Source organism: Beta vulgaris, chromosome 5, assembly GCF_026745355.1.
Source record: "Beta vulgaris subsp. vulgaris cultivar EL10 chromosome 5, EL10.2, whole genome shotgun sequence".
NCBI lineage: Eukaryota > Viridiplantae > Streptophyta > Magnoliopsida > Caryophyllales > Amaranthaceae > Beta > Beta vulgaris.
This window is the reverse complement of record NC_079206.1, coordinates 6,699,545-6,723,942: the sequence shown is the minus strand read 5'-3', so window position 1 is coordinate 6,723,942 and position 24,398 is coordinate 6,699,545. Positions and strand designations below refer to the sequence as shown.

The 24,398-nt window shown below is 35.5% G+C and overlaps 1 protein-coding gene across 3 annotated transcripts; it reads right to left on the bottom strand.

Annotated features, from left to right (window-relative positions):
* Positions 1 to 424: 424 nt before the first annotated feature.
* On the bottom strand, positions 425 to 23,738 carry LOC104892453 (uncharacterized). 3 transcript variants are annotated; one of them, XM_048645072.2, is made up of 6 exons: positions 23,123 to 23,731; positions 21,484 to 21,561; positions 20,983 to 21,064; positions 19,922 to 20,058; positions 15,296 to 15,395; positions 425 to 2,034 (listed from the first exon to the last, which is right to left on the bottom strand). In XM_048645072.2, the coding sequence occupies exons 1-6, from the start codon at positions 23,387 to 23,389 to the stop codon at positions 2,009 to 2,011; spliced, it is 690 nt and encodes a 229-aa protein (XP_048501029.1). In that variant the 5' UTR covers positions 23,390 to 23,731; the 3' UTR covers positions 425 to 2,008. The 3 variants fall into 3 exon arrangements, with proteins under 3 accessions (XP_048501029.1, XP_048501028.2, XP_010676696.2); XM_048645071.2 differs by lacking the exon at positions 425 to 2,034 and adding an exon at positions 9,025 to 9,501 and having other exon boundaries at positions 23,123 to 23,738; XM_010678394.4 differs by lacking the exon at positions 425 to 2,034 and having other exon boundaries at positions 14,802 to 15,395; positions 23,123 to 23,721.
* Between the last annotated feature and the right edge of the window lie 660 nt (positions 23,739 to 24,398).

Genomic DNA, 24,398 nt, shown 5'->3' with positions numbered 1-24,398 from the left:
GCGTCAGTTAGTGAACAGGAACTGAAGCAAATTTTGGGTAAAAAAAAAGGGCCTTTGCTTATTTAATTTGTGTCGAATGTTCATCAGCAACCAATGCAAATCGACATCATTTGTGTCGAATTCTTGTACAAAGTGACACTATGCTGCATAATTTGCGTCAGCTAGGGCCTCCGGCCGACTCAAATGAATTTTTTGCATTGGTTACTTTGACATTAGACGCAAATATTGGGATGCAAATCGTCCTTTTTCTACTAACGCATGGAGTATTCAACAATTGGGCTCTCACTCTTTTTTTTAATCACAAAGCACGTATTTCCTCTTTGATAGATTACGTAAATAATCTAGATTGTATGCAAATATTCTAGTGTATATATACTAGCCTAGTTTAGCCTATAGGCCTTATAATGTTTATTGTATATATACTAACAGTGAACATAATGAAAGAGAATGATCATATTCCTATATGGTATCAGAGCTAAGAGTTTTCCATGACAGACCACAGTCTCCTCAATTATTTCTTGAAATCTAGGTCAAACATAGCTAGGCTGCCTTGTTTCTTTTGTAGAAGAAACATACCTTGGAAATTTTACAACGAGCACCAATAAATTATTGAAAAATGACCATTGCTCCTCTACGTTGTTGACACAAAACTAAGCTTTGTGTATACTCTAGTCTTATGGTCTCTGTCTCAGACTCATCACCGAACCACGGTCCTGTCGGCATTGCCCAATACCTGTCAAATTTCTGAGTACGCATGACCCTCGAGAGCATCATCTACTAACCATGAGTAAATACATCGCCATTTAGGGGTCCATTGCATCTTGATGCACAGTCAGAGTCTTGTTGCCCTCTCCAACCTGGATTGAATAAAATGTCTGATCCTAACAGTCGTCGTTCATGCATCTTCCTCCGCAAAACTTGCTTTCATTGATGTTCAAGCGACCACCAACTTTTTCCCGCTCTAATGTTGAGGGAAGGTACCATAGCTTAGCCAATTCCTTGTTCTTGAAACCTCTTGGTTGTGCAATTTTACTCTAATGTTGCGTCGTACATTGTGTGGTACTACTATTGTTTTCCATGACAATGTTTGTACTATGAACTATCGAGTAATAAGTCTATCCACCACCAGTGCACAAATCACGTTTAATTTATGTCATTTTGTTTGTCAAAGAGTGATCCTTAGTCAAGTTTGTGTCTACCGATATCTTCATCAAAGGTCGCCCTTCCTTCCTGTCTCTTAATTGATCAATTCAATTCCATCGTTTGTTTTCCTCACACCACGACTATGGAGGTCTGGTAGTAGGTAAATTTTCTAGATAATTTGTCTTTGTTAAGCTTTTTTTAGTTATGCATAATTAGGTCGCTTTTGTTCACCTTGTACAAACCTTGTCTATATATTATTGTGAACAGTATTACATCCTTAATTAGGGAATTTGGCATACTCTAGCGGCAACTTTTAATAGAAAACACATTAATATAGCCATTAGTACTCGCAACTAGGGATGCTTGTCGGTCGAGCCGAGTTCAAACTATAGTCTGCTTAGCTTGTGTTCGTTTAAGTTTATCAAGCTTGAGTCGAGCTCAAAGCTTAACAAGCCGAACTTTGTTAGAGCCGAGTTCGAACTCTTCACGAACAGGCTTAACTCTTTATCACCCTAGTTTTTACATGTTCTCTTTGTTTTTCCTTTTCTGCTAATATTTGAGATTTATACGTTTTCTTTGAGATCTATACGTATATCGGTATATGTATAAAAAATTTTATTTTTTTATATAAAAGTATAATCGAGTATGTTCACGAGCTTTCGAGCCGACCTTTGCGTAGCTCAGCTCCACTCGTTAACTCTCGAGTCGAGCCTGAATCCGAGCCGAGCCACCATGATCCGACCTTTGACCGAGCCGAGCCACCATGATCCGACCTTTGACCGAGCCGATCTTGAATTGTTCACGAACAAGTTAGGCTCATCATCACTGCTACTCACAACATGGGAAGAGAATAAATTCCAGAAAACTAGGGACCCTCAAGATCCCGAAAACCTGAAGATGATCCACAGAAAAACTAGTGTATCAAAGTAGCGTTATTTTGATCAAGCCAAATCCTCCTAATTAGGAAAATGGAATGGTACAAAGGGCAGCTTCAAATTCCAAACTGTTAATTATAATAAATTGATCACTTAAACTAAGGAGCTTTTGTATACAAGAAAATTATATAGGAAGCATTACCAACATTGGAGTTTGGAAGAATAGAACTACTAGAATAGAAATAAAGACAACATTACAACAGATGCTAAACTTCACTAGTGGAAGAAGCATTTTGTGTATCTATCTGACAGGTACTTAAGTAATATGTTTCTTAATTACTTCTTTCTTTTTCCATTTTCTTCTTTGAGTTCCCCTACAAATTCTAGCTAGTTAAAATAGATTAAACATGTATATACAATACAAACACAAATTGCACTTTAACAATAGTGTTGTCCAATCAATGAAAGCTAACCCTTTCCTCAAAAATTTAAGATGAATGGTTCAGGAAATGCTACCAGTCAAGCCTGAGATCCTTCCCAAAAATGGGATTATTCGCATGTTTCTTTGCCTCATTTCCCCACCCTTAAAAACATTAGTGTCTTTATTAAACTCTCTTCCATGTGCATAGAACTCATTTTTTATTAACTCTTAAGCCAACTTGCCGCAAAATCTCCTCTTTATAATCATCTTAAATACCCCTTACATTTCATAGTTTTACTTACACAAATATTCACTTATATCTAACCAACTTTCACAAGGATTTAGAGTTTGGCAACATTTATCTGAGCGTCAAACTTTGATAACTTTCATGGCAAACTTTCATAAAAGTTTCAATCTATTCAAAGTGTCATTATTCATAGTTTTACTAGTTATCCTACTAGAACTTGTAGCAGCCGCAAGGCCGCCTCCTAGTAAGCCAGTAACAACAGCTACACATCTCAATAACATGCAAAGAGCTCCATCGGCGAGATTGATCGTAAGGCCGCATGCCCCAGTCTTGGTAGGTTACAGGGTGAATCGCTACAAGAAGACTGAGACTGAGGCATTTCGACCGACTGCTCCTGGTCGTAGTCCAGGGGCAGGGCATGAAACACCACCAGGTTCACATTGATGTTATAGCTGTGTGCTACTACTATTATATCAAATTTCTCATGGCTCTTTATTTATTGGTTTAGGTGTGCTCTTCAGTCTTTGTAGTTTAAGCTCTAGGATGTGAGATTGTACATGGAAGTGACTCTTGTAATTGGTATAACCCATGTTATCATGGCTCAAACACCAGTATATGTGGAATGTTCACTGCCTTATGATCAATGGCATTCAAATTACATATTATTATTATTATTATCTATTTTTAGTATTGTGCAAACAACTTTTGTCATTTTCCTCATATATTAATCTGGTTCTTTGTTATTAAGGACATGTTCAGCAAAATTAATTTTTGTAATAGTTATTCAATGTTTTAGTAGATATTAACTGTTGGAGCTTAGTCGTTATAGCAGTTGTTTAATGCATGTGTTTAACAAGAGAGGCTCAACATCAAACCATTCGGCTTTACAATTAGACTCTAGCAAGGGAAATTAACCTTTTCGCAAGGGAACAAACTGAAGTTAATAAAAAACACAAATTCTTGGGGGGTAAGTGTAACAACTTAAAAATCGTCGATTTTTTTGTAAAAAAAGCTCAAATGACATGATTTAAATGACTTCAGTTTCATGTCATTATTTGTATAATCCATGTCATTTTTGTTGGAGACTATGTCATTATGTACGTGAGAGATTTTCTTACCCATTAAGACATTAAGTTATTATATAACATGTTATATCCAAGGGCACTATAATAGAAAAGATGAAACTATATATTATAACACTTTATAGTATTACAAGATGTATTATTGGATTGGAACATGAAGTCACTAAAATATCAATTTCATATACCAAAGAAACATTTCCTAGTACCTATTAGATACTATTGTATTGTTAGAGCACTTTTTAGTACTACCAGATGTATTATTTCTGATACCAACTAAGCACTTTATATACTACCTTCGAATTCTTTTAGTTGCATTATTTGGTTTTATGGCATTATTTATCAACCAACTTTGTTGAACTATCTCGCATTATTATATAAGAAAAAACATAGTCAGATGAAGTCTTGTTAGATTCGTCTCAATGCGAGGATTCCAAATATCAAATTTTTATAATTTTTACTTATACCCAATAAGAGATATTAACGTTCAAAGAATCGTCTTGACAAATGTGAAAAAGCAAATGATGCAACTAAAAAAATACAGAGATAATATTTATATATAATTTTTTAAAATATGGTACAATCAGAGCACCTTTTAGTACTATCAGATTTATCATTTATACACTTTTTAGTACCAAACAAACAATTTATTATACCAAATAAATATTCTCTAGTACCCAAACAAAAATTAATTTCTACTTCCTCGTTCTATAACAATTGCAACAATTGTAACATATCTTATTGGCACATTTTTTAAGAAACCCATATAAAGAGGAGAAAGAAATAGAAATAAATGGGTCAGGTGATTAGGGAGAGATAGAGAGAAGATATTACCAAATAAAAAGCCTTGCAAATATGAAACTTCCTAATAAAGAAAACAATGCAATTAAAAAAGAAATGATGGAGTATATTCTTTTATGGGTAATGTTATATGTAGCCCTTAGGGCTACATATAAGCATTAAATACATGTCTTAAAATGGAAACAATTTGTGAATTTATGACAAGATTTCACATCATTTGAGGTAATTAATGCTTGATTCAAATTTTTATTTCTATTTTAAGCTTCTTATACATAACCCTAAGGGCTACATATATCATTTTCCTTCTTATTACATGCTTTACATATAAGATTCATTCATGGGTCAACACTTGGCACTTCTTTCGAATGTCAAGTAGGAGTATTTTCAAGAAAACTAGATATGATATAAATGAAGAATATTTGATAATTCTAAGTTCTTACCATATACATATTTCTATATTTTATTAAGGGTTTTTCTAACATGTATTACGAGAAAATAGAATATAACAAAATCTAACGTGATGTTAATAATCACCAAATTAATACAAATACAACTTAAACACAATTTTACAACAAAATTCACATTATTTTTTGACATCAACGGAAAATTTGCATGTAATGATCGCATATAATTCACAAGACTTGTAACTAGTTTCTATTAACCACTCCTACCCGACCCAGCCTTTGCTTTCCCTTTTCTATTTTTGTTGCCAAACTGATTTTCTCTGTTAATTGGTAATATAATTGTCCCTATAATATTTCCCTATAATATTACAACTTCTCTCATCCTCCCTCCCCGAAAGGAAGAAGGCTAAATTCTTTTTCCTTTAAGGCTGTTAAATTTTAGATTATATGAAAATGGACCTGGGTAATCCAATAAGGAGGAGGAGAGTTTATACCACTTACAAGCTAGGAGGTTCCATCGTAAAACCAATTGGTGATACGAGAAGTAACTCCTAATTTTATAAAGTGATTTATTCTAACCTCTTTCTCCAATATGGGACACTCACAAGTGGACATTTAATGGGTTTCAACAAAGGCTCCTTGAGAGTAGGGGGGTGTATATCATATAGTAGACGTGATATTTTATGTATATGAAGTTATCGTGTTTTTTTTTTTAACACAAGTTTAACCTAACAACCTATGATAGTTAATTCTAAAGTTATAATTCCTGATGATTGAACCTTAAATTCTCAGCACATGGTATAACTTGGCTAATGGTTGTATCATATGATAGATAGGTCAATTGGTATCAAACACACCACTGCACCTCATTCATATTCGTATTGAATCAGGTTCGAGCTTCTTTTATTGGCTTGGTGTTATGTAGTTATCAAGTTATTATCTTGTGCTAAAGAGAGTCCATTTTGTAGTTGAATTTACTTTTGTGTATAGTCTATTGTCGTCCACTTACACACACTTGACAGTGGACAGTGGTGATACTTATCGACTGATACTATTAATATATGGAATCTGCTAGTTTTGTTGTCGCTTAGACATTCGTAGAATGAACATTTTTATATGAGGTACATTTTGGTACTCTAACCATACATAACAACAAAGAAAAAGCATGACAAACTGAAAAACACGGTTGTGTACTCGTTTTACGAAAGAAATTTAAGATTGAATTTTATATCGTTAGTCATTCTCTCTCTACATTTTTTAATGTAGGAGAACTTTCTAACTCGATCATATGTGTACTATACTCTTAACACTCTCCCTCGCTCAAAATATCCTTGTTAAGTCACCTTTATGGGGTCTAATACGAGACCATGCTCGAGGAGAATCCATCCACATACAAAGTTGGTAGGCGTGGGGGGATCTATTAAGGGTCCCGGATGGCCCATGCCTCGCAAAAAAAAAAAAAAAACAGTTTTCCCTTTTTTAAAGTCAAGCATATTTAATAGTTAAATAAATACAATATCCGCGCCATTAGTTTACAAAATACAGCTTTGCTCCAGTGATAGAATTCTTAACAACTTATTGCATAATGTGACAGGTTTGATCCCTAATTGGGTACCAATTTCAAGTTTTTTTTTCTCTTTTCTCTTTTACAATTTTTTTCTTTTCTCCTTTGGAGCTTTTTAGCTCTAACTTTAACCAATATCCGCGCCATTAGTTTACAAAATACAGCTTTGCTCCAGTGATAAAATCTTTAACAACTTATTGCATAATGTGACGGGTTTGATCCCTACTTGGATACCAATTTCAAGTTTTTTTTTTCTCTTTTCTCTTTTACAATTTTTTTCTTTTCTCCTTTGGAGCTTTTTAGCTCTAACTTTAACCAATATCCGCGCCATTAGTTTACAAAATACAGCTTTGCTCCAGTGATAGAATCTTTAACAACTTATTGCATAATGTGACGGGTCTGATCCCTACTTGGATACCAATTTCAAGTTTTTTTTTTCTCTTTTCTCTTTTACAATTTTTTTCTTTTCTCCTTTGGAGCTTTTTAGCTCTAACTTTAACCAATCTTTTCTTAATTTGTACACTATTGTCATATTAAGTATGACCAAGATTATTTTTGCAAATACTTAAAAATAATTTTGCTATGTAAGGTTTTTGATTTATCTCTATTTATGTTTACTAAATTTATATTTTCATAAAAACTTTAAGAACAAATAATTGAAGATATTAGATAAGAGTCATGTCTATTGATGATTGTAAAAGTCATTTTGTTGAATTTTACTAAAAAGAGATGAGATAGCGTCGAAATATCGATATAATGAAAGTATATCTAATAAAATAACTGAAATAATATAAAGATTATTAGTTTTCTTTCGTTAAAATTGAAAATTTCATTTATGTATTGTGATCATTTGTCTATTTCTTGGTTTAGTTAGGACCCCCCGAATTCAAAATTCTAAATCCGCCCGTTGGTAGGTATCCTAAAATCTTTGATAATAGGTGGAGTAGTCCACTAATCTTATAGGTTAGTCATTCTCTCTCCATTTCTTTAATATGGGACAACTATTCTCAACTCACACGTGGACTTTAGTCATAAATCCATCATAATCAGCATTTATTTGCACCAATTTATACGAACACTAGCGATTCTTACTACTTCCGGTTTTTTTACATTTTTTTTAAGGTAAGGAGAATTCCCTTGCAAAGAAAAAGGGGGGGATTGGGGATTCTTCTTGCAAAGGGTGAGAATCGAACCCCTGTCACAGGGGTAGAAGGAAGACCTTACAACCACTGGGGCAACCTTGATTCTCAAATATAATCCCGTTTTTTGACCTTCTATTTCAGGAAGTTTCAAATTAGATGTTATACTTTCATTATGGATAATAACTTTTCTCTATCTCTCTCCTATCACATGTTCACATGAACCCTTTTGTTTTATTTCTCTCTATCACTCTCCTATCCAAAAATTGCCCATGAGTACATAATTTTAGAAGTGTAACATGTAAAAAAACACGGAGAAAGTACAAATAATCCTGTTGGAAGTTATGGAATTATTCCAAAAATAAATCCTTTGAATTTGGAGAAAAAAAGTATCTTAAAACCAAAAAGTAGAAAAAAGAATTTCTCCCCCCATTTCCCAACACGCTAAATTCTGAATCCTCTAGAATTTTACAAGGTAGAGTTGTATCTGAACCATACATTTTCAAATCAAGGGCTCATATTGGTGGAAGAGAAAAATTAGGGGCTGGCTTCACAACAAGAATCCGCTTTTATAGCGTCTGACATTAGCGTCCGTTTACAAAACTAGACGGTATTTGAAATCAGCGTCCGTTTTTCAAATATTAGCGTCCGCTCAGTTACCAGACGGCAAATACCGTCCGTCCCGTGAATTCACGTCCGTTTTTTGTCGGACGGTAAATTAGCGTCCGCTGGCCAGACGCTAATTTGGTCCATGGGACGCTAAATACGCGTCTATAACATCAGCAAAACTCGACCTCCAACCAGATTTCGACCACAACTCTAGAGAACTCCAAACCTAACTCAGCGTTTCTCTCTGACGAACCGCGGTACTATTAATTTTCCGGCGAATCGTCGCGCCTCCACTGTCGCCGAGGATCGCCGCCGCGTCAACGCCCTTCTGCGGTTTCTTTACTCTCTCCGCATCTCTCTTTCGTCTCTATTGTAGCTCCGCCTGCCGCCTTCAACGCGCTTCCCCCGCCGCCGCCGGAGCATCACCGGCGCCCTTATATTATATATGAGCGTACTATTTTATTACTTTTAATAGATTTTATTGGTGTTGTTCACTTGGTTTTGATTGCTTTTTATCAGGTTTGAAGACAATGGAGTCATTCGCGAGATGACTAAATGCTTCAAGCAACATTTCAATCATCCATGGAGGAACTGGTCGCAGGTTGATGACGACACAAAAAACCAATGGTTCTATCTTTTCAAGGTGAAATCGCATTTGTTAAGTTTATAATATGTAAACCAACCCGTTGTGATTGGTGTTCTTATATATGTAAACTAACCCTTTATACTTAAGTTTATAATATGTAAACTAACCCTTTGTGATTGGTTTCTTATATACATGTAGAGCACATATAAATGGAGGGAGGAGCTTCACTCCCAAGTGAGGTCTACATTCGACAGAAAAATGGCCAAAAGATTGAAAGATAATCACCACTCGATAGTAAAGAAGAAGGGTGGTGTATGTCCGACATGGTTGTCTCTGAGCGTTCACGAGCAGATGATGAAGAATGCTCAAGACAAGAAGTTCAAAGCACGATCTCAGAAGGCTAGCAAGAACCGGCGAGGAGGTGACTTGACCAACAGCGTACCTCCTTCTCATTGCCTGGGCTCCATTTCCTTAGCAGAGCGCGCCAAGAGATTGGTAAGTGTAACTTGTTTTGAATACATGTAATCCATAAACTTTATTTAATTAATGTGTTTGAATGGTAGGCCGCACAACGTGGAGGGGTGCTGCCTTCCGCTGTGGACTTGTTCATGGACACACATATGAGGGATGAGTCTGGAAAGAAGGTGCCGATCAATGACAAAGTCCAACAAATTAAGGTAATTGAAATAATATAGGATCATACATTTTCATAGAGATAGGATTATATGAACATGAAACCCAAAAAAATCGAAATGGCTTACTTTCTCTTATTTTCAATGGCTAAGTGTGTTAAACTTGTTTAGAATCATAGAACCAAGTAATAGAAAGCTTAAATGAGTATTATATGACTTGCATGAGATATTAAAACTTGAAATAGGCATAGAGATAGGATTATAGGAACATGAAACCCAAAAAAGGGCTCAAAATGGCTTAGTTTCTCTTATTTTCAAGGCTAAGGTGTTAAACTTGTTAGAATCATAGAACCAAGTAATAGAAAGTTAAATGAGTATTATAGACTTGCATGAGTTTAAAACTTGAAATAGGCATAGAGATAGGATTATAGGAACATGAAACCCAAAAAAGGGTCGAAATGGCTTAATTTCTCTCATTTTCAATGGCTAAGTGTCTTAAACTTGTTTAGAATCATAGAACCAAGTAATAGAAAGGTTAAATGAGTATTATAGGACTTGCATGAGTTATTAAAACTTGAAATAGGCATAGAGGTAGGATTATAGGAACATGAAACCCAAAAAAGGCTCGAAATGGCTTAGTTTCTCTTATTTTCAATGGCTAAGTGTGTTAAACTTGTTTAGAATCATAGAACCAAGTAATAGAAAGCTTAAATGAGTATAGGACTTGCATGAGTTATTAAAATTGAAATAGGCATAGAGGTAGGATTATAGGAACATGAAACCCAAAAAAGCTCGAAATGGCTTCTTTCTCTTATTTTCAATGGCTAAGTGTGTTAAACTTGTTTAGAATCATAGAACCAAGTAATAGAAAGCTTAAATGAGTATTATATGACTTGCATGAGTTATTAAAACTTGAAATAGGCATAGAGATAGGATTATAGGAACATGAAACCCAAAAAAGAGGCGCAAAATGGCTTAGTTTCTCTCATTTTCAATGGCTAAGTGTCTTAAACTTATTTAGAATCATAGAACCAAGTAATAGAAAGCTTAAATGAGTATTATATGACTTGCATGAGGTATTAAAACTTGAAATAGGCATAGAGGTGGATTATAGGAACATGAAACCCAAAAAAGGGCGCAAAATGGCTTACTTTCTCTCATTTTCAATGGCTAAGTGTCTTAAACTTGTTTAGAATCATAGAACCAAGTAATAGAAAGCTTAAATGAGTATTATATGACTTGCATGAGATATTAAAACTTGAAATAGATATAGAGATAGGATTATAGGAACATGAAACCCAAAAAAGGGCTCAAAATGACTTAGTTTTTCTTATTTTCAATGGCTAAGTGTGTTAAACTTGTTTAGAATCATAGAACCAAGTAATAGAAAGCTTAAATGAGTATTATATGACTTGCATGAGGTATTAAAACTTGAAATAGGCATAGAGTAGGGGTGTAAGTTATTTGGTTAAAAACCGAAAACCAAACCAAACCAAACCGAATTAGTAATTTGGTTTGGTTTTTTTTGAAATTCGGTTTGGTTTGGATTCAAAAAATTATTTTTTCGGTTTTTCGGTTTGGATTGGTTTTGGATTTTGAAAACCGAAAAAACCGAATTATTGTCACTTAACATATTAATTTTGTCTATTATTTTTTTGTGTTTTTTTTTTTTTAATATTAATTACGAAAATACAAAAATATTGTCACTTAAAATACAAATTATCAAAAAGTTTGGTTTAAATTCGGTTTGGTTTTTATCTTGGTTTGATTTAATTTCATTTCGGTTTGGTTTGGATTTTGGAATATGAAAAAAATTGGTTTGTTTTTGGTTTGGATTTTAAAAGATAAAAAAATCCGGTTTAGTTTGGTTTGGTTTGGTTTTTGGTTTTCATATTTTGGTTTGGTTTGGTTTGGATTGAGTCGAATTTTGGTTTGGATTTGGTTTGGAAATTTCAAAACCGAATTTATTTCGGTTTGGTTTGGTTTTGACCTAAAACCAAACCAAAAACCGAACTTACACCCCTAGCATAGAGGTAGGATTATAGGAACATGAAACCCAAAAAAGGGCTCGAAATGGCTTAATTTCTCTCATTTTCAATGGCTAAGTGTCTTAAACTTGTTTAGAATCATACAACCAGTAATAGAAAGGTTAAATGAGTATTTAGGACTTGCATGAGATTAAAACTTAAATAGGCATAGAGGTAGGATTATAGAGAACATGAAACCCAAAAAAGGCTCGAAATGGCTTAGTTTCTCTTATTTTCATGGCTAAGTGTGTTTAAACTTGTTAGAATCATAAACCAAGTAATAGAAAGTTAAATGAGTATTATAGGACTTGCATGAGATTAAAACTTGAAATAGGCATAGAGGTAGGATTATAGGAACATGAAACCCAAAAAAGGCTCGAAATGGCTTATTTCTCTATTTTCATGGCTAATAGTGTTTAAACTTGTTAGAATCATAAACCAAGTATAGAAAGTTTAAATGAGTATTTAGGACTTGCATGAGATTAAAACTTGAAATAGGCATAGAGTAGGATTATAGGAACATGAAACCCAAAAAAGGGCGAAATGGCTTAGTTTCTCTCATTTTCATTGGCTAAGTGTCTTAAACTTGTTAGAATCATAACCAAGTAATAGAAAGTTAAATGAGTATTTAGGACTTGCATGAGATTAAGAACTTGAAATAGGCATAGAGATAGGATTATAGGAACATGAAACCCAAAAAAGGGCTCAAATGGCTTAGTTTCTTATTTTCATTGGCTAAGTGTTTAAACTTGTCTAGAATCATACAACCAAGTAATAGAAAGTTAAATGAGTATTTAGGACTTGCATGAGATTAAAACTTGAAATAGGCATAGAGGTAGGATTATAGGAACATGAAACCCAAAAAAGGGCTCGAAATGGCTTATTTCTCTCATTTTCATTGGCTAAGTGTCTTAAACTTGTTAGAATCATACAACCAAGTATAGAAAGTTTAAATGAGTATTTAGGACTTGCATGAGATTAGAACTTGAAATAGGCATAGAGGTAGGATTATAGGAACATGAAACCCAAAAAAGGCTCGAAATGGCTTAGTTTCTCTTATTTTCATTGGCTAAGTGTTTAAACTTGTTAGAATCATAAACCAAGTATAGAAAGTTTAAATGAGTATTTAGGACTTGCATGATATTAAAACTTGAAATAGGCATAGAGGTAGGATTATAGGAACATGAAACCCAAAAAAGGCTCGAAATGGCTTATTTCTCTATTTTCATTGGCTAAGTGTTTAAACTTGTTTAGAATCATAAACCAAGTATAGAAAGTTTAAATGAGTATTTATGGACTTGCATGAGAGATTAAAACTTGAAATAGCATAGAGTAGGATTATAGGAACATGAAACCCAAAAAGGGCTCGAAATGGCTTAGTTTCTCTCATTTTCATTGGCTAAGTGTCTTAAACTTGCTTAATCCATTCTTGCAGGAAAGTTATGACAAAACTCTTGCTCAATGTGAAGAAAGAGGTGAAACCAAGCCCCGAACCAGATTTTCTTTGAGACTGTTGGTGGCAGAAAGAAAGGTGGGTTCCTGGTTTGGGGACGAGTGCAGACCTCTATTTTGAGAGGTCTTCGAGGGGGGAGGTAGTTCGTCCTCCAGTTGCACTCCTTCCATGTTTCTCAGTTGTCTGCGAGTTTGAGGAAGAGAAGCCGAGATGCAAAGAGAACGTGAGCGGATGCAGAAGGAGATAGAAGAGGAACGCATCGCCAGGCAAAAGGAGAGAGAGGAGGATCGCAGGGTGATGATGAGTACCTGGCGCAGATGAGGGCGACTATGGAGACTACAGCCAGATGATGAGCCAGTGTGGTGGTTCTTCCCTTTACCGGGCCTCGAACCCCCCCACGGCGGTGGTGATGCGTGTGCGACTTAGGTCCTACATTGCTTATCTATCTTGTATATATTTCGAGACGTGAAACATATAAATTTAGTTAAGACCGTTAACTTATTTATTTATGTATGAATTTATTTAGTGTATTATGAATTTTAATTAATGAAACAGGTCATTAGTGCAGAATTCGGCGCATTAGCGGACAGCTTGAGTATATTTTGTTGGAAAATGAAACAGGTTAAAAATATTAAATACATTTAGCATTATTATAAAAAAAAAAAAAAACATTAACGACCGTCTACGAAATTAGCGTCCGCTCTATGCAATTTCATCCTCACAAGGTGTCCAGCGATTAGCGACCGCTAATGCACATTAACGTCCGCCTACCGGACGCAGATTAGCGTCTGCATATAAGCGGACGTTAACTAGCGTCCGCCTCTCTGATGCTAGTTAACGTCCGACTTAAAGCAGACGTTAAGTTGCGTCGACCTGAAAAGCGGGCGGAACTGGTCAATAAGCGGTCGGTAAAATTTTACGTCCGCTTCTCGGACGCTAATTCAGCTATTAGCGACCAGGTACTTTGCATCAGGCGTTTTGCGTCCGTTTGCGGACGCTAAATATATTTGCGTCCGTTTGCGGACGCTAAATATATTAGCGTCCGCGCCCGCATTTTTAGCGTCCGATTTTTGCGGACGCTGAAAGCTAACATTCTTGTTGTGCTTTTAATGAGAAAAATTAGGGGAATCTTTAGTACCGACACCTCCTCTTTAGTACCGACACCACAACCATTCGCTAAGGATCACCACCTTATATATAAACAAATGCCTATGAACAATATGGCAATAAAGGAAACATAAGAAGCAACTATACCATTTCAAATTGGAATTGTCAACAATGAGTTAACTTTTGTTTCGTCCGCTAAAAATAAGTCATCTTTTGATCATTTCCTGAATAAGTCTACCTTTAGTACTTATCAATTTTGAACAAGTTAATCTAACTTTTTTCTTTCTTTTTCGTAATTTTTAATTTCTTTTTGTTTTCTCTCAAATTCTTTTGAATGGTTACACATATCATATTTAAGCGATTAAATATGTTAATAACAAACAAGGACTTGATAAAAACATATTAGTAGTAAAGATTGACTTATTCAAGGATAATCAAAAGATTGATTTTTTTTAGGGGATGACTTAAAGCTTGACTTATTTTTGACAATTTTTCCTTTCAAATTATATATATATTCCACATATCATTGACACTTTGGATCCTTATAGAAGCAATTTCCCATTATAAATTAAAAAAAGTTCATTGGAAAAGAAACCTTCAAACTTTGTTATTATCCTTGAACCAAGTTTGTCATGATAATATTCTTCCTATAAATAAAATCAAGTATAGTCAAAGGTTTCTAGCTATCACTTCAACAAAAAAAAAAAACAAATCTGCAAATTAAAGAGGGTGTAAATATTTAATTAAGGAGAAAAGAAGTTACATACATATACAAAGTGTCATTTATACATGTATACATGTAAAAGAAGGAACAACTAGACAAGAGGCCACACGGCCTCGATATGCATCCCAAACCACCACCACCACCACCACCACCACCACCACCTCTTTACATCTTTGGCAATAGTCATCTAACTTTTCAGCCATCACCAATTTGGAAAATAGGAGCAATATTTGGACTCAAGTAAGTGACCTATCAGCTTAAAGTCGTTTTTTTCTCCACATTCTAAACGATCCCTATATGTATATACTAATATGCCTCAGCTATGAAGTGACAAGTTTTCAGATATAAATACAGCAGAGAGTGCTCAAAATATACTATTGTGAGCCATTAAGCTTAGAGAGCATATAAAGGCAGCCAGAACAAAGGAGAACAGAAGCTGAGAAATAAAGCAAATCTAAAGGAGATTGAATAACTGCTTTCTTACTATGGTCAAACAATCCTATCAGGAGCAGCATCACAATCACATGTCCGACCTTCGTCTTGAGCTCGTTTACTGATTTGATTTCCAACCATTTTGGCCGTTCCTGCATACAAAAGAAGAAGAAAATTCAAGTACATGACAGAAAGAGCAGTCATCAAGGCTATGTTTGGTCATTAGAGAAAATATAACTACATGGAATGAAAAAGTTCTCATAAGGGTGGAAAAGATTTTCAAAATCATTAGTAGTATGCCACATTATCCTAAACACGCATTACCTTCCCTCTATCCAATTTCCACCAGCTCCCTTTTCACGCACTTTTCTGGTGGAAAAGTAGTTTGATAGCTTCATGTAGATATAATTCAATGCAAAATAATTTTCTGTTAACCAAACACAGTCGAACAGGCAATGATACTCTATAAATCCATTTTTTTCTTCATTAGGCGAGATAAGGTTGATGATAACCAAGCAGTATCACCAACCAGACATCAGAAGGCATATCCACATTGTTGCAGAAAGTAAAAGTTCTGGAAGAAACAGGGTAAGAGAACTAAGCTACTAAACTATAATGGAATATTAGGAATCATACAGCACAATTTCTATATTTCCTACAAGATAACTGAAGTTAACTTCACAATAAACTCGTGGCACATGCCAATAGGCGATTCTGTCATCCAGATGGATACGAGCTTAATTGGGCCATGAACATATGTATCTGTCTTCAACAGAGAGGGAGAAATGCTTCGCGAAAGGTTATCAAGTAATTTGTAGGGCGAACTTCACTTGATTGTCCGACTTCTTTTCCAATTTGGGAAAAAAAAAAGATGCGGATGCGGAGGCAGCTGCTACCATGCATGAAGGGAGTCTTCTTCCTCAAGTCCTGTCCTGATACCGCACTCAACAAAATAATCTTAACAAGCTGGCTTTAAATTATAAGTGTGCATTGAAGTAGCATTATTGCTCATTCCCTCCCGTATCAGCACTATTCCGTGCAAGTAAAAACGAAGTGACTCACGACATCCTTCTCCATAGAAGTGTAATGCAAAATACGATCATAGTCAAATCGTTCATCTCAAATATAATCAATTTATAGATCTCACTTCCTTTCCCACATCACATACCCAAAGGAAAGTGTATGAGTATCTACTATACAGAGAATAGAGTATACAAGACTAGCCTTACTCTAGCACAGTCCCAGATACTGCAAAAGCAAGGGACTAATCAGATAGAAGAAACTTTTCCTCATCATGGGTATACACCACAGAAATTGTAATCCGTGATTTGGGATGCAAATCGGGTAGGGAAGATGGAGTGTACCTCTCCCATGCGGGCCATGCAATATCCACCTGAATTTTTATACCCACCACCAAGCCACCACCCATTGTAAGTGGAAATCCATTATCAGTGCCCGCTTAGTCAGTACAAAACCATGGCCCGACGTACACACTGATCTCACCACCCACCTATAACCACCTACCACAGCCCAACATATGCACTAAATCACCTACAAAACCTGACATCACCCCTAGAAAAATCAGGTTGCTTTCTTGCCTTGACAAAATGCATAAGTCAAGTTTGTAAAGAGCAATCATAATAAAGTAAAGTAGTTTATAGATGGGTAAAATAACTAGGTGCGCGGCAAGGCACGGCAAATGAATGCAAAACAAGTGGACATGTGCCAAATTACCCGCTACCCATGGAGAGCATGGCTTTACCTTCATACGTGCCCACTGAATGACTGAATTCATCTCCACACTTGCCCTAGGGTAGATGTGGTGCAAATTCCACCATATCATAAATGAAAGACTAAGGCTTTGTTTAGTAGGAAGGATTTGGATGGAAAAGAAAGGAAAGGCAAGGTAAAATTCTCATGTTTGGTAAAAGAAAATAAGAGGGGTTTGATTGGAAAGGATATGGAGTGGAAAGAAAAGAATACTCTTAAATCCTTGTTTTCCTTTCCTCCCAAAATTGGAGAAATTTGACAAGAAAGAAAGCTAACAAGCTTTTTACCTATGTTTTCTTTATTTCCTTCCTTTCCTTTCCTTTACTAATGATTTCTCTTGAATCCACCAATTATACCAAACATTGAAAACTACAACCATCTTCTTTTCCTTTCTTTTCCTTTCTCTTCCTTTCTTTTTCCTTCCTTTACTAAAAAAATACCAAACAACGTGTAAATCCCACCCTGTATTTTCTTAGTAATTCCCTTATACATAGATTTATACGGAAAGCCCATACCCCACCTTAGGTTCCCTTTCCCTCTTTCACTCATACAATGTAACTCTCTCTCTCTCCTTCCTTTCGTACTATCCCTTTCTTTCTCCCCATACGGCCATACCCTCTCATCTTCCCACCATTAAAGAATCACTCTCCTCCAAAAAGCAATCTTTTTTTGTGAACGAATTTGGAGTAGATTTGCCAAAAATTAGGAATTGAACTCGCTTGAAATTAGAACAGGCGCAAACGTTTTACAAAGGCTCAGACTTCTATGGCAGACATCCAGACCAATGGTAGGGCATCTGCTATACGAGCTTGAACCCAATGGTGAGGCGTCTTTTATAGGCGTCTGACTTGTGGTTCAGCATGAAATGGTAGGCACCTGACAGACGCCTGAGTATTTTTCTTTAATGTGATGAGCTTCTAGTACCCCGGCAGAGCGCACAGTTATGACGTCCTTGACCAGAATAGAGCCTTTCTCTCTCTTTTTAATATATTTTGATGAATGAAATTGATTATTGTTGTGTTATTTTGTGTTGGGTTATTGTTAGTTTCTTATATTTGGGTTTTCTTTTTGTCTTTTTGCGGTTGGCTAACATGAAACTAATAGTACTTGGATATATTCTGAATGAGTTTGCTGGAGGATGATTTCAAGCACATGTGTCCGGACTCCAACTCCCAATCTTATGGATGATTTCAAGTTCGTCCCCCACCATAGTACTTTCGAGTTTGGTGGGTCCTTCACAATCAACTTAATGGATGAGTTGCTTGCAGTAGTGTTTTCATAGCTAATTTGTTGCGGTGGTGGTGGAGGAGGATGCAAGTAAGAATGAGTGTGACTGGGGGAGAGGAACGAGATAAGGAAAGGGAAAGGAAAATAAAGGAGGAAAAGGGGAGTGGGGGTGTATAGAAGTGTAGAATACAGGGCGATAGTAACAAAATAAAGGCAGGGAATAGCATGCCCTATCATATCCACTTGCCTTCCCTATCTGTGATTGTGGTCATAAAAATAAAAATAGCTGCCTAATGATAGTGAGAAAGAGGAAATGGATTATACGTATGCCTTACCTTAGCCTAAAGGTCAGCCCTAAACCATGTCATTTTGAAGAGAAGGGAATTCCAGATATTGAGTACAATATACAATGAACAGCAAGCTACTTGCTTATTTGAATAGCTTAGGTTACCAATGGAGCTAAATGGCTTGCCTTAGGAAATAATGCTAAAAACATGCTTATTAGCTCATAATTACCAGCTTTGAACGGATTAATGATTGAAGATGACAAGTTCTAACATTAGAAAATTTTCTTGCTAACTTGTGAGAGAGTTCCCCAACCTGGTTCGCATAAACTCACACATATGTCAATTGGAAGAGGAGAAATTCTTGTCCAACTACTGATCGTGAGATAAATCGTAAAAGTGTAAGAATCTGATTTCGAACTCCACACACGAAAGAAACATTTTGTTTGTGGCATCTCCTTCTTGGTGTAGAATGAAACCTCTATCACTACCATTCGTACAGAAGTATAATAGTTATCACGTAACCAACACTTTTGCCATAAGACAATGGGAAAAAGGAAACGATCAAAGTTGTTTCATGAGTTTGACCAAAAGTACTGCTTCCTAACCTGGGGAAGAAGGTCTGAATTGTTTCTTTCCCTCTTTGCTCATATTGTGATTGTGGCAATTGGCAATGAAGCCCATTTATCAAAGGCGTTGCTTATGAATGATGGTCTATATGGCTTCTTTCCCACTTTTCAGATCTGCTTATGGCGACTTGGACTTGTTGCCTTTGTTTTTGCATGAATAAAACAACAAAGCGCATATAGTTAGGCCAATTGCCAAAGGAATGCAAAGCGACTCTTATAAAAAAAAGCGACCGGTACCTTGTTTGAATAATCGTTTCAGAAGGAGCAAAAGGAACAAGAATTATGACCAATCTTGTTTCAAAACTATTTAACTATCCAAGAACAGAATTCCCACTTAAGGAGATAGGAATGGAAAGATGGCAAGGTAAAAGGATACATACTAGTACTACTAGCTTAATATCAAAGTAAGTTAGTTGTCCTGATAAGATTAGCTTTTGAGTTTTGTATATAAGAACGGCCTGAGCAGCTTATTTTTTATATAGGTAATTCCATATAAAACAGGATATTACTGTAAGGAAAAAGTAATAACCAATATCTCTTCAGGGGCAACTCTAAGGATGAAATGCAGACCTTCAGGGCAGCAGATAAGTTCTATAACGATTTATTGGAACCAGAACACTGCTCAAGAGAAAGCTTGTTTTTCTTCCTCCAAAAGACAAGGACCCTTATGGTGTTCATCGAAAATCAACACTATCTTGTCTAAGGCCAAAGTCTTCCTCTAGGTATTAGTTAAATTAAACCATCAAGGACAGGAAAAATGAATATTACCGTTAAAGGAAATAAGCCGAACAAGTTTGACCGATGCTTCGCTTCTGATAGTGACTTCGCAATGTCAAGATTGGACACAAAGAGCTCATAGAGACCCATTCCAAAGACCAACATCACTGTTCCCAGTAAATAAACATCTGGTCCAATGATAACATGAGAATCAGTAACCTTTAACCCTCACAAATGAAACTGCAATAACAATTCAGAACAGAAAGCCTGATATTTCATTTCATAAATGTTAGAGCAATGAAAATAAATCTACATAATGTAAATAGGACAAACCAGCATCAAATATAAAGTGACCATAATCACACAGCCATTTCTCAAATCTAAGGGACAACTACACTAACCGCCCCCCTCCCCCAACCTGATGAAAAGCAGCATGCTGCCTCTGCGTTATAAAATAAAAGAAAGGGAAGTTCAAAGAGTAGAACAGCTATAACAATAAGAAAAGTAACTGTACCAGAAGGTTCCACTGGAAACAGCCTCTTTGTTACCTTGGGCATAAGGTTGCTGATCCAACAATGCCTTATCCTAGCATCTTAGGTTCTTTCACAGAAGCATTAACGCAATGACCATGTAGATGTTGCTCTAAAGGGATTTGGGTCCGGCAGGGAAAAGTACTGGCATCTGCTACAGAAAAGTCCATGAAGAAGGGGGCTTACGACCTCAAAAAAATGCCTCTAGAAAAGTGGATGTAAAAGCACTTATTTCCTAACTCAAAAAAAGAACTATCAGATTTCAGGATTCTACAAGGTCATACCTTACCTCACAAATTATTACAACTTGTGAAGCTGTGGAAAAATATTAGCTAACCACTTTACCAAGGTCATAGTACTAATGACATACTATACAATTCTAAAAAAAGCCCAGTGATTTTTTATACCATAAACAGTATATATTGATTCTGGAATGCTGTATATTTCTCAAATTATCTCAGATCCCCATTATTGCCTGAACCAATTATAGGAGAAAGCGAGTTCATAGGGATAAAGCGATCAGATAGTAATGTATTGGTACCCCTCTAAAAACAGCAAAATAAAGATGTTCATGAAACACACCAATCGCCTCAACCAGCAAGACTATCACCTTCCCACTCTTTGCAAAGTGTTCAAAGAAAGATGCTCCCACAATGCTACAACCCTACATCCAAGATGACTAATAATATCAGTTGCATACTATAGGAAGATATTTGAAGATAAAGTTAGGCGAAAAAACAAGCTATTGGAACCATATGCTTAATAACTTAAAGTCTAAAGACATGAATGCAAAACCTTACTACTAAGGGTATATTCTCTTCAACTCATATTCACTAATATTCATAAGCTTCAGAAAAGTTCAGAAAATGAAAAAAGGAAAGAAAAAGTTTTGAGGGTCTATAATATGTGAATTGGAAACGGCTCCTCCTATATGGCAGAAGATTACATCTTCTCATTCATAAAGACAATAAGAATATTTGAGAATTTGCATTGACATTGAAGCTAGAAGTGTGAGAATAATAAATGGAGATGCACTCTCATGACCAACATCCGATACATCATAATTCAAAAATTAGAGCTTACCTTGACAAAGCAAAGAATAGACCCGATTAAGGAACCGAAAACCCCAAGAAATGTCACAAATCGACAGCTGTAAATAACCTATCAAGCATGTCAAAATAATCAATTATTCTCACAAGCTAAGTGAAAAACGAATTACTACATACTCCATCAACCGAGAAAAAAGTACCAATTCTCTTAATTAATTCCTATATCTATAATACACTCTTAATTCCTTTCGACACATTTATTTTGGTCCATGATAGAAGCTATTCTACGACATCAATGCAAATTAACATTGTTTGGGAACTCAACTTTGAATAGAAATTTCCAGTAAAACTGAAAATTTTGAGAAATTGCATAGTAGTATTACATCTAGATATGCTTCATACTTCCTATGAATATAGTGCAAAACATATTACGTATATAATCTTAGACCCGGTTCAACTTATTTTAAGTCCTTACAAGAAAAAATAAGTTCGGATAAGTTGAATTTAAGAATTAATAAGGTCTGATAAGTTCAAATAAGTTCAAGTCAGCAAAAATAAGGTTTGACACTCTCACAAAATAAAGTCTACTAAGTTAGGATAAGTTTAGATACGCAAAAATAAGTTGGAAAGAACAAGCCTTACTACTAAAACAATTTCAATACAAATTCAACAAAATCCAGCCAAATCCTTCATAAGTATGGAAATGGCTAAAATTAACACTAATATAATTTCGAGTGCTTCATCAAAGAGAAATTACATTTATACTTAAACGAACATTCCATAACTACACTATAGTTATCTCCTCAAATTACATATCCCAACAAGTGATCAAATTATACTTAAAATTAAGGTGTTGTTTGGTTGGAAGCTATTTTCCTTGGAAATACAAATTCCTAGGAAATACATTATGAGTGTTGTGTTTGATTGGAGGGAAATGGGAGAAGCATAGGAAATACAAATTCCAAGGGAAATAGAATTTCCAATGAAACATGGGAAATCACTCACCAAACCCCCCTTGGTGAGTAATTTCCTAGGAAATGCAATTCCCTATGGTGTCAACCAAACAATTTTGTCTAATTCTTAGGAAATTAACAAGGGAAAGAATTTCCCATGAAATGAAAATTCCCATGAGAAATTACTTTCCATGTGAACCAAACGAGGCCTAAATATTTTGACTATTTACAAATCAGCAAATTATATCATCGTTATCATATACCAAAAAATCGAATTAACATCCTTTTGTGTATAAAATAAATTGTAATGTTTCTAAGGCCGGTTCTCTTCGGCATAAAACAACTGAACTAAACTGAATTGAAGTGAATTGATTGCAGCTTAACTGAACTGAATTAAACTGATTGCAACTGAAGTGAAATGAATTCAATTTTAACTAATAAAAATGATAATTGGAGTTGAACTGAGCTAAATTAAACTGATTGCAACTGAACTGAAATAAATTGAACTGATTACAACTGAACTGAAAATAAGATGGACACAATAGACCCTAAGGTTGTCTATTTGGGCCAACACCTCTTAAACATGCATCAAGTGTTGAGCTTTATTGAATTTTTTAACATGCATCAAGTGTTGAGCTTTATTGAATTTCTTACCTTTACCAATTAAAGAACATCATTTTTCACCCCAAAATCAATAACAATGAAAAATAAAAAAACTACCTTCTCAAGAGCTTCCTCCATTTGCTTGGGATCACAAGAAACACCCTTAAAAACGGTGGGTCCCATCTCAGAAACCATAGAAGAAGAAGAAGGTTGAGTAGAAGGATAAGACATCTTATTAGAAGATGAAGTGGGATTAAAGTTATATACCCTAAAATTAAGGGAACATTTCTTGAAAATATGGGTGGGTTTTGCAAGAAAGGGAGATGAGAGATATGGAGGAGAGAGAGTGAAATGAGGTTTCAAAGGTTTATTCATAATTGCCATTGCAGTTTTTGATGTTTTTCGGGCAAGCAATCAACTGAAATTAGGAATTTGGTAGTTTTTTTTTGGGGTGAGTATGAACTATGAAGTATATATTATGTATATGTGTGTAAAAAATGTGGGAGAATTGGGATTTGGGAGTCGTGAATGAAACGAAAGTATGAGAGTTGGAAAAGTGGCAAGGTTGTCGGCTGTGTTAGAAACTTACAACGAAGTTAGAACTCAAACTCCCGCCGTAGAATTTGATGTGTCACTTCCATTGATTTTTCGTCCAATACTCCAAGAGAGTCCACGTAAAAGGAAATTTTCTTTTGTGAGAAGATATTTTGATACTATCGGTAGGAGAAATTCTAGTTATGACTCATTAGTCATGAGCCTCCTCTTCGGGAATGTCATTGGGATACTGATACAGATGGGTCTAGGTTTAGTAGTAGATGAAGCGGAAATGGGGATGAAAATTATACCTGCTAAGAGTGGTGAGGTGAAGGGCTTTGCTAAACGACGCCCTATAATTTCCTACTTACGCCCTAAATACAGTATATTTATACTGTATTTATATACTTTACATTTCTTTTCTCTCTCCTCTCCCTAACCCCTCCTCCAATTTCAAAAGGTTACTTCCCACCCCACCACCAGCATCACCATCAGCACCACCTCCACCACCTTACCCCCGACACTTTAGAGGATGAAACTATTATGACCTTTGGTTCATTAGTGGATAATTGGACCGTGATTTTCTGGCCGCCTTCGAGTTGGTTTGTACATGATGAAGAGTACCCTGAATATGAAATGCAAGATTAGTGCTTAATCTTGAAACTATTAAGCTTCTGACATTCTGCCAATGTTTCAAGAGTACTCAAATGCCTTATAATATCGAGAAGCTTGTGCAGTATTATTGTATTGTAAATTCTCTGCAAACACATCGCCACATCTTTTGATTTCAGTCAATTAGTACTGAAATTAAAGATTGTTTATTTCTGATTTTTTTTTTTTGAAGAAGGGAGGCGTCCAC

Coding starts and splice junctions, on each gene's coding strand:
- LOC104892453 (XM_010678394.4), bottom strand. CDS start 23,389: ATGGCAATTATGAATAAACCTTTGAAACCTCATTTCACTCTCTCTCCT. Junction 21,562..23,122: donor TGGAGGAAGCTCTTGAGAAG/GTAGTTTTTTTA, acceptor CATGCTTGATAG/GTTATTTACAGCTGTCGATT. Junction 20,059..20,982: donor CTTGCTGGTTGAGGCGATTG/GTGTGTTTCATG, acceptor TCATTGGACCAG/ATGTTTATTTACTGGGAACA.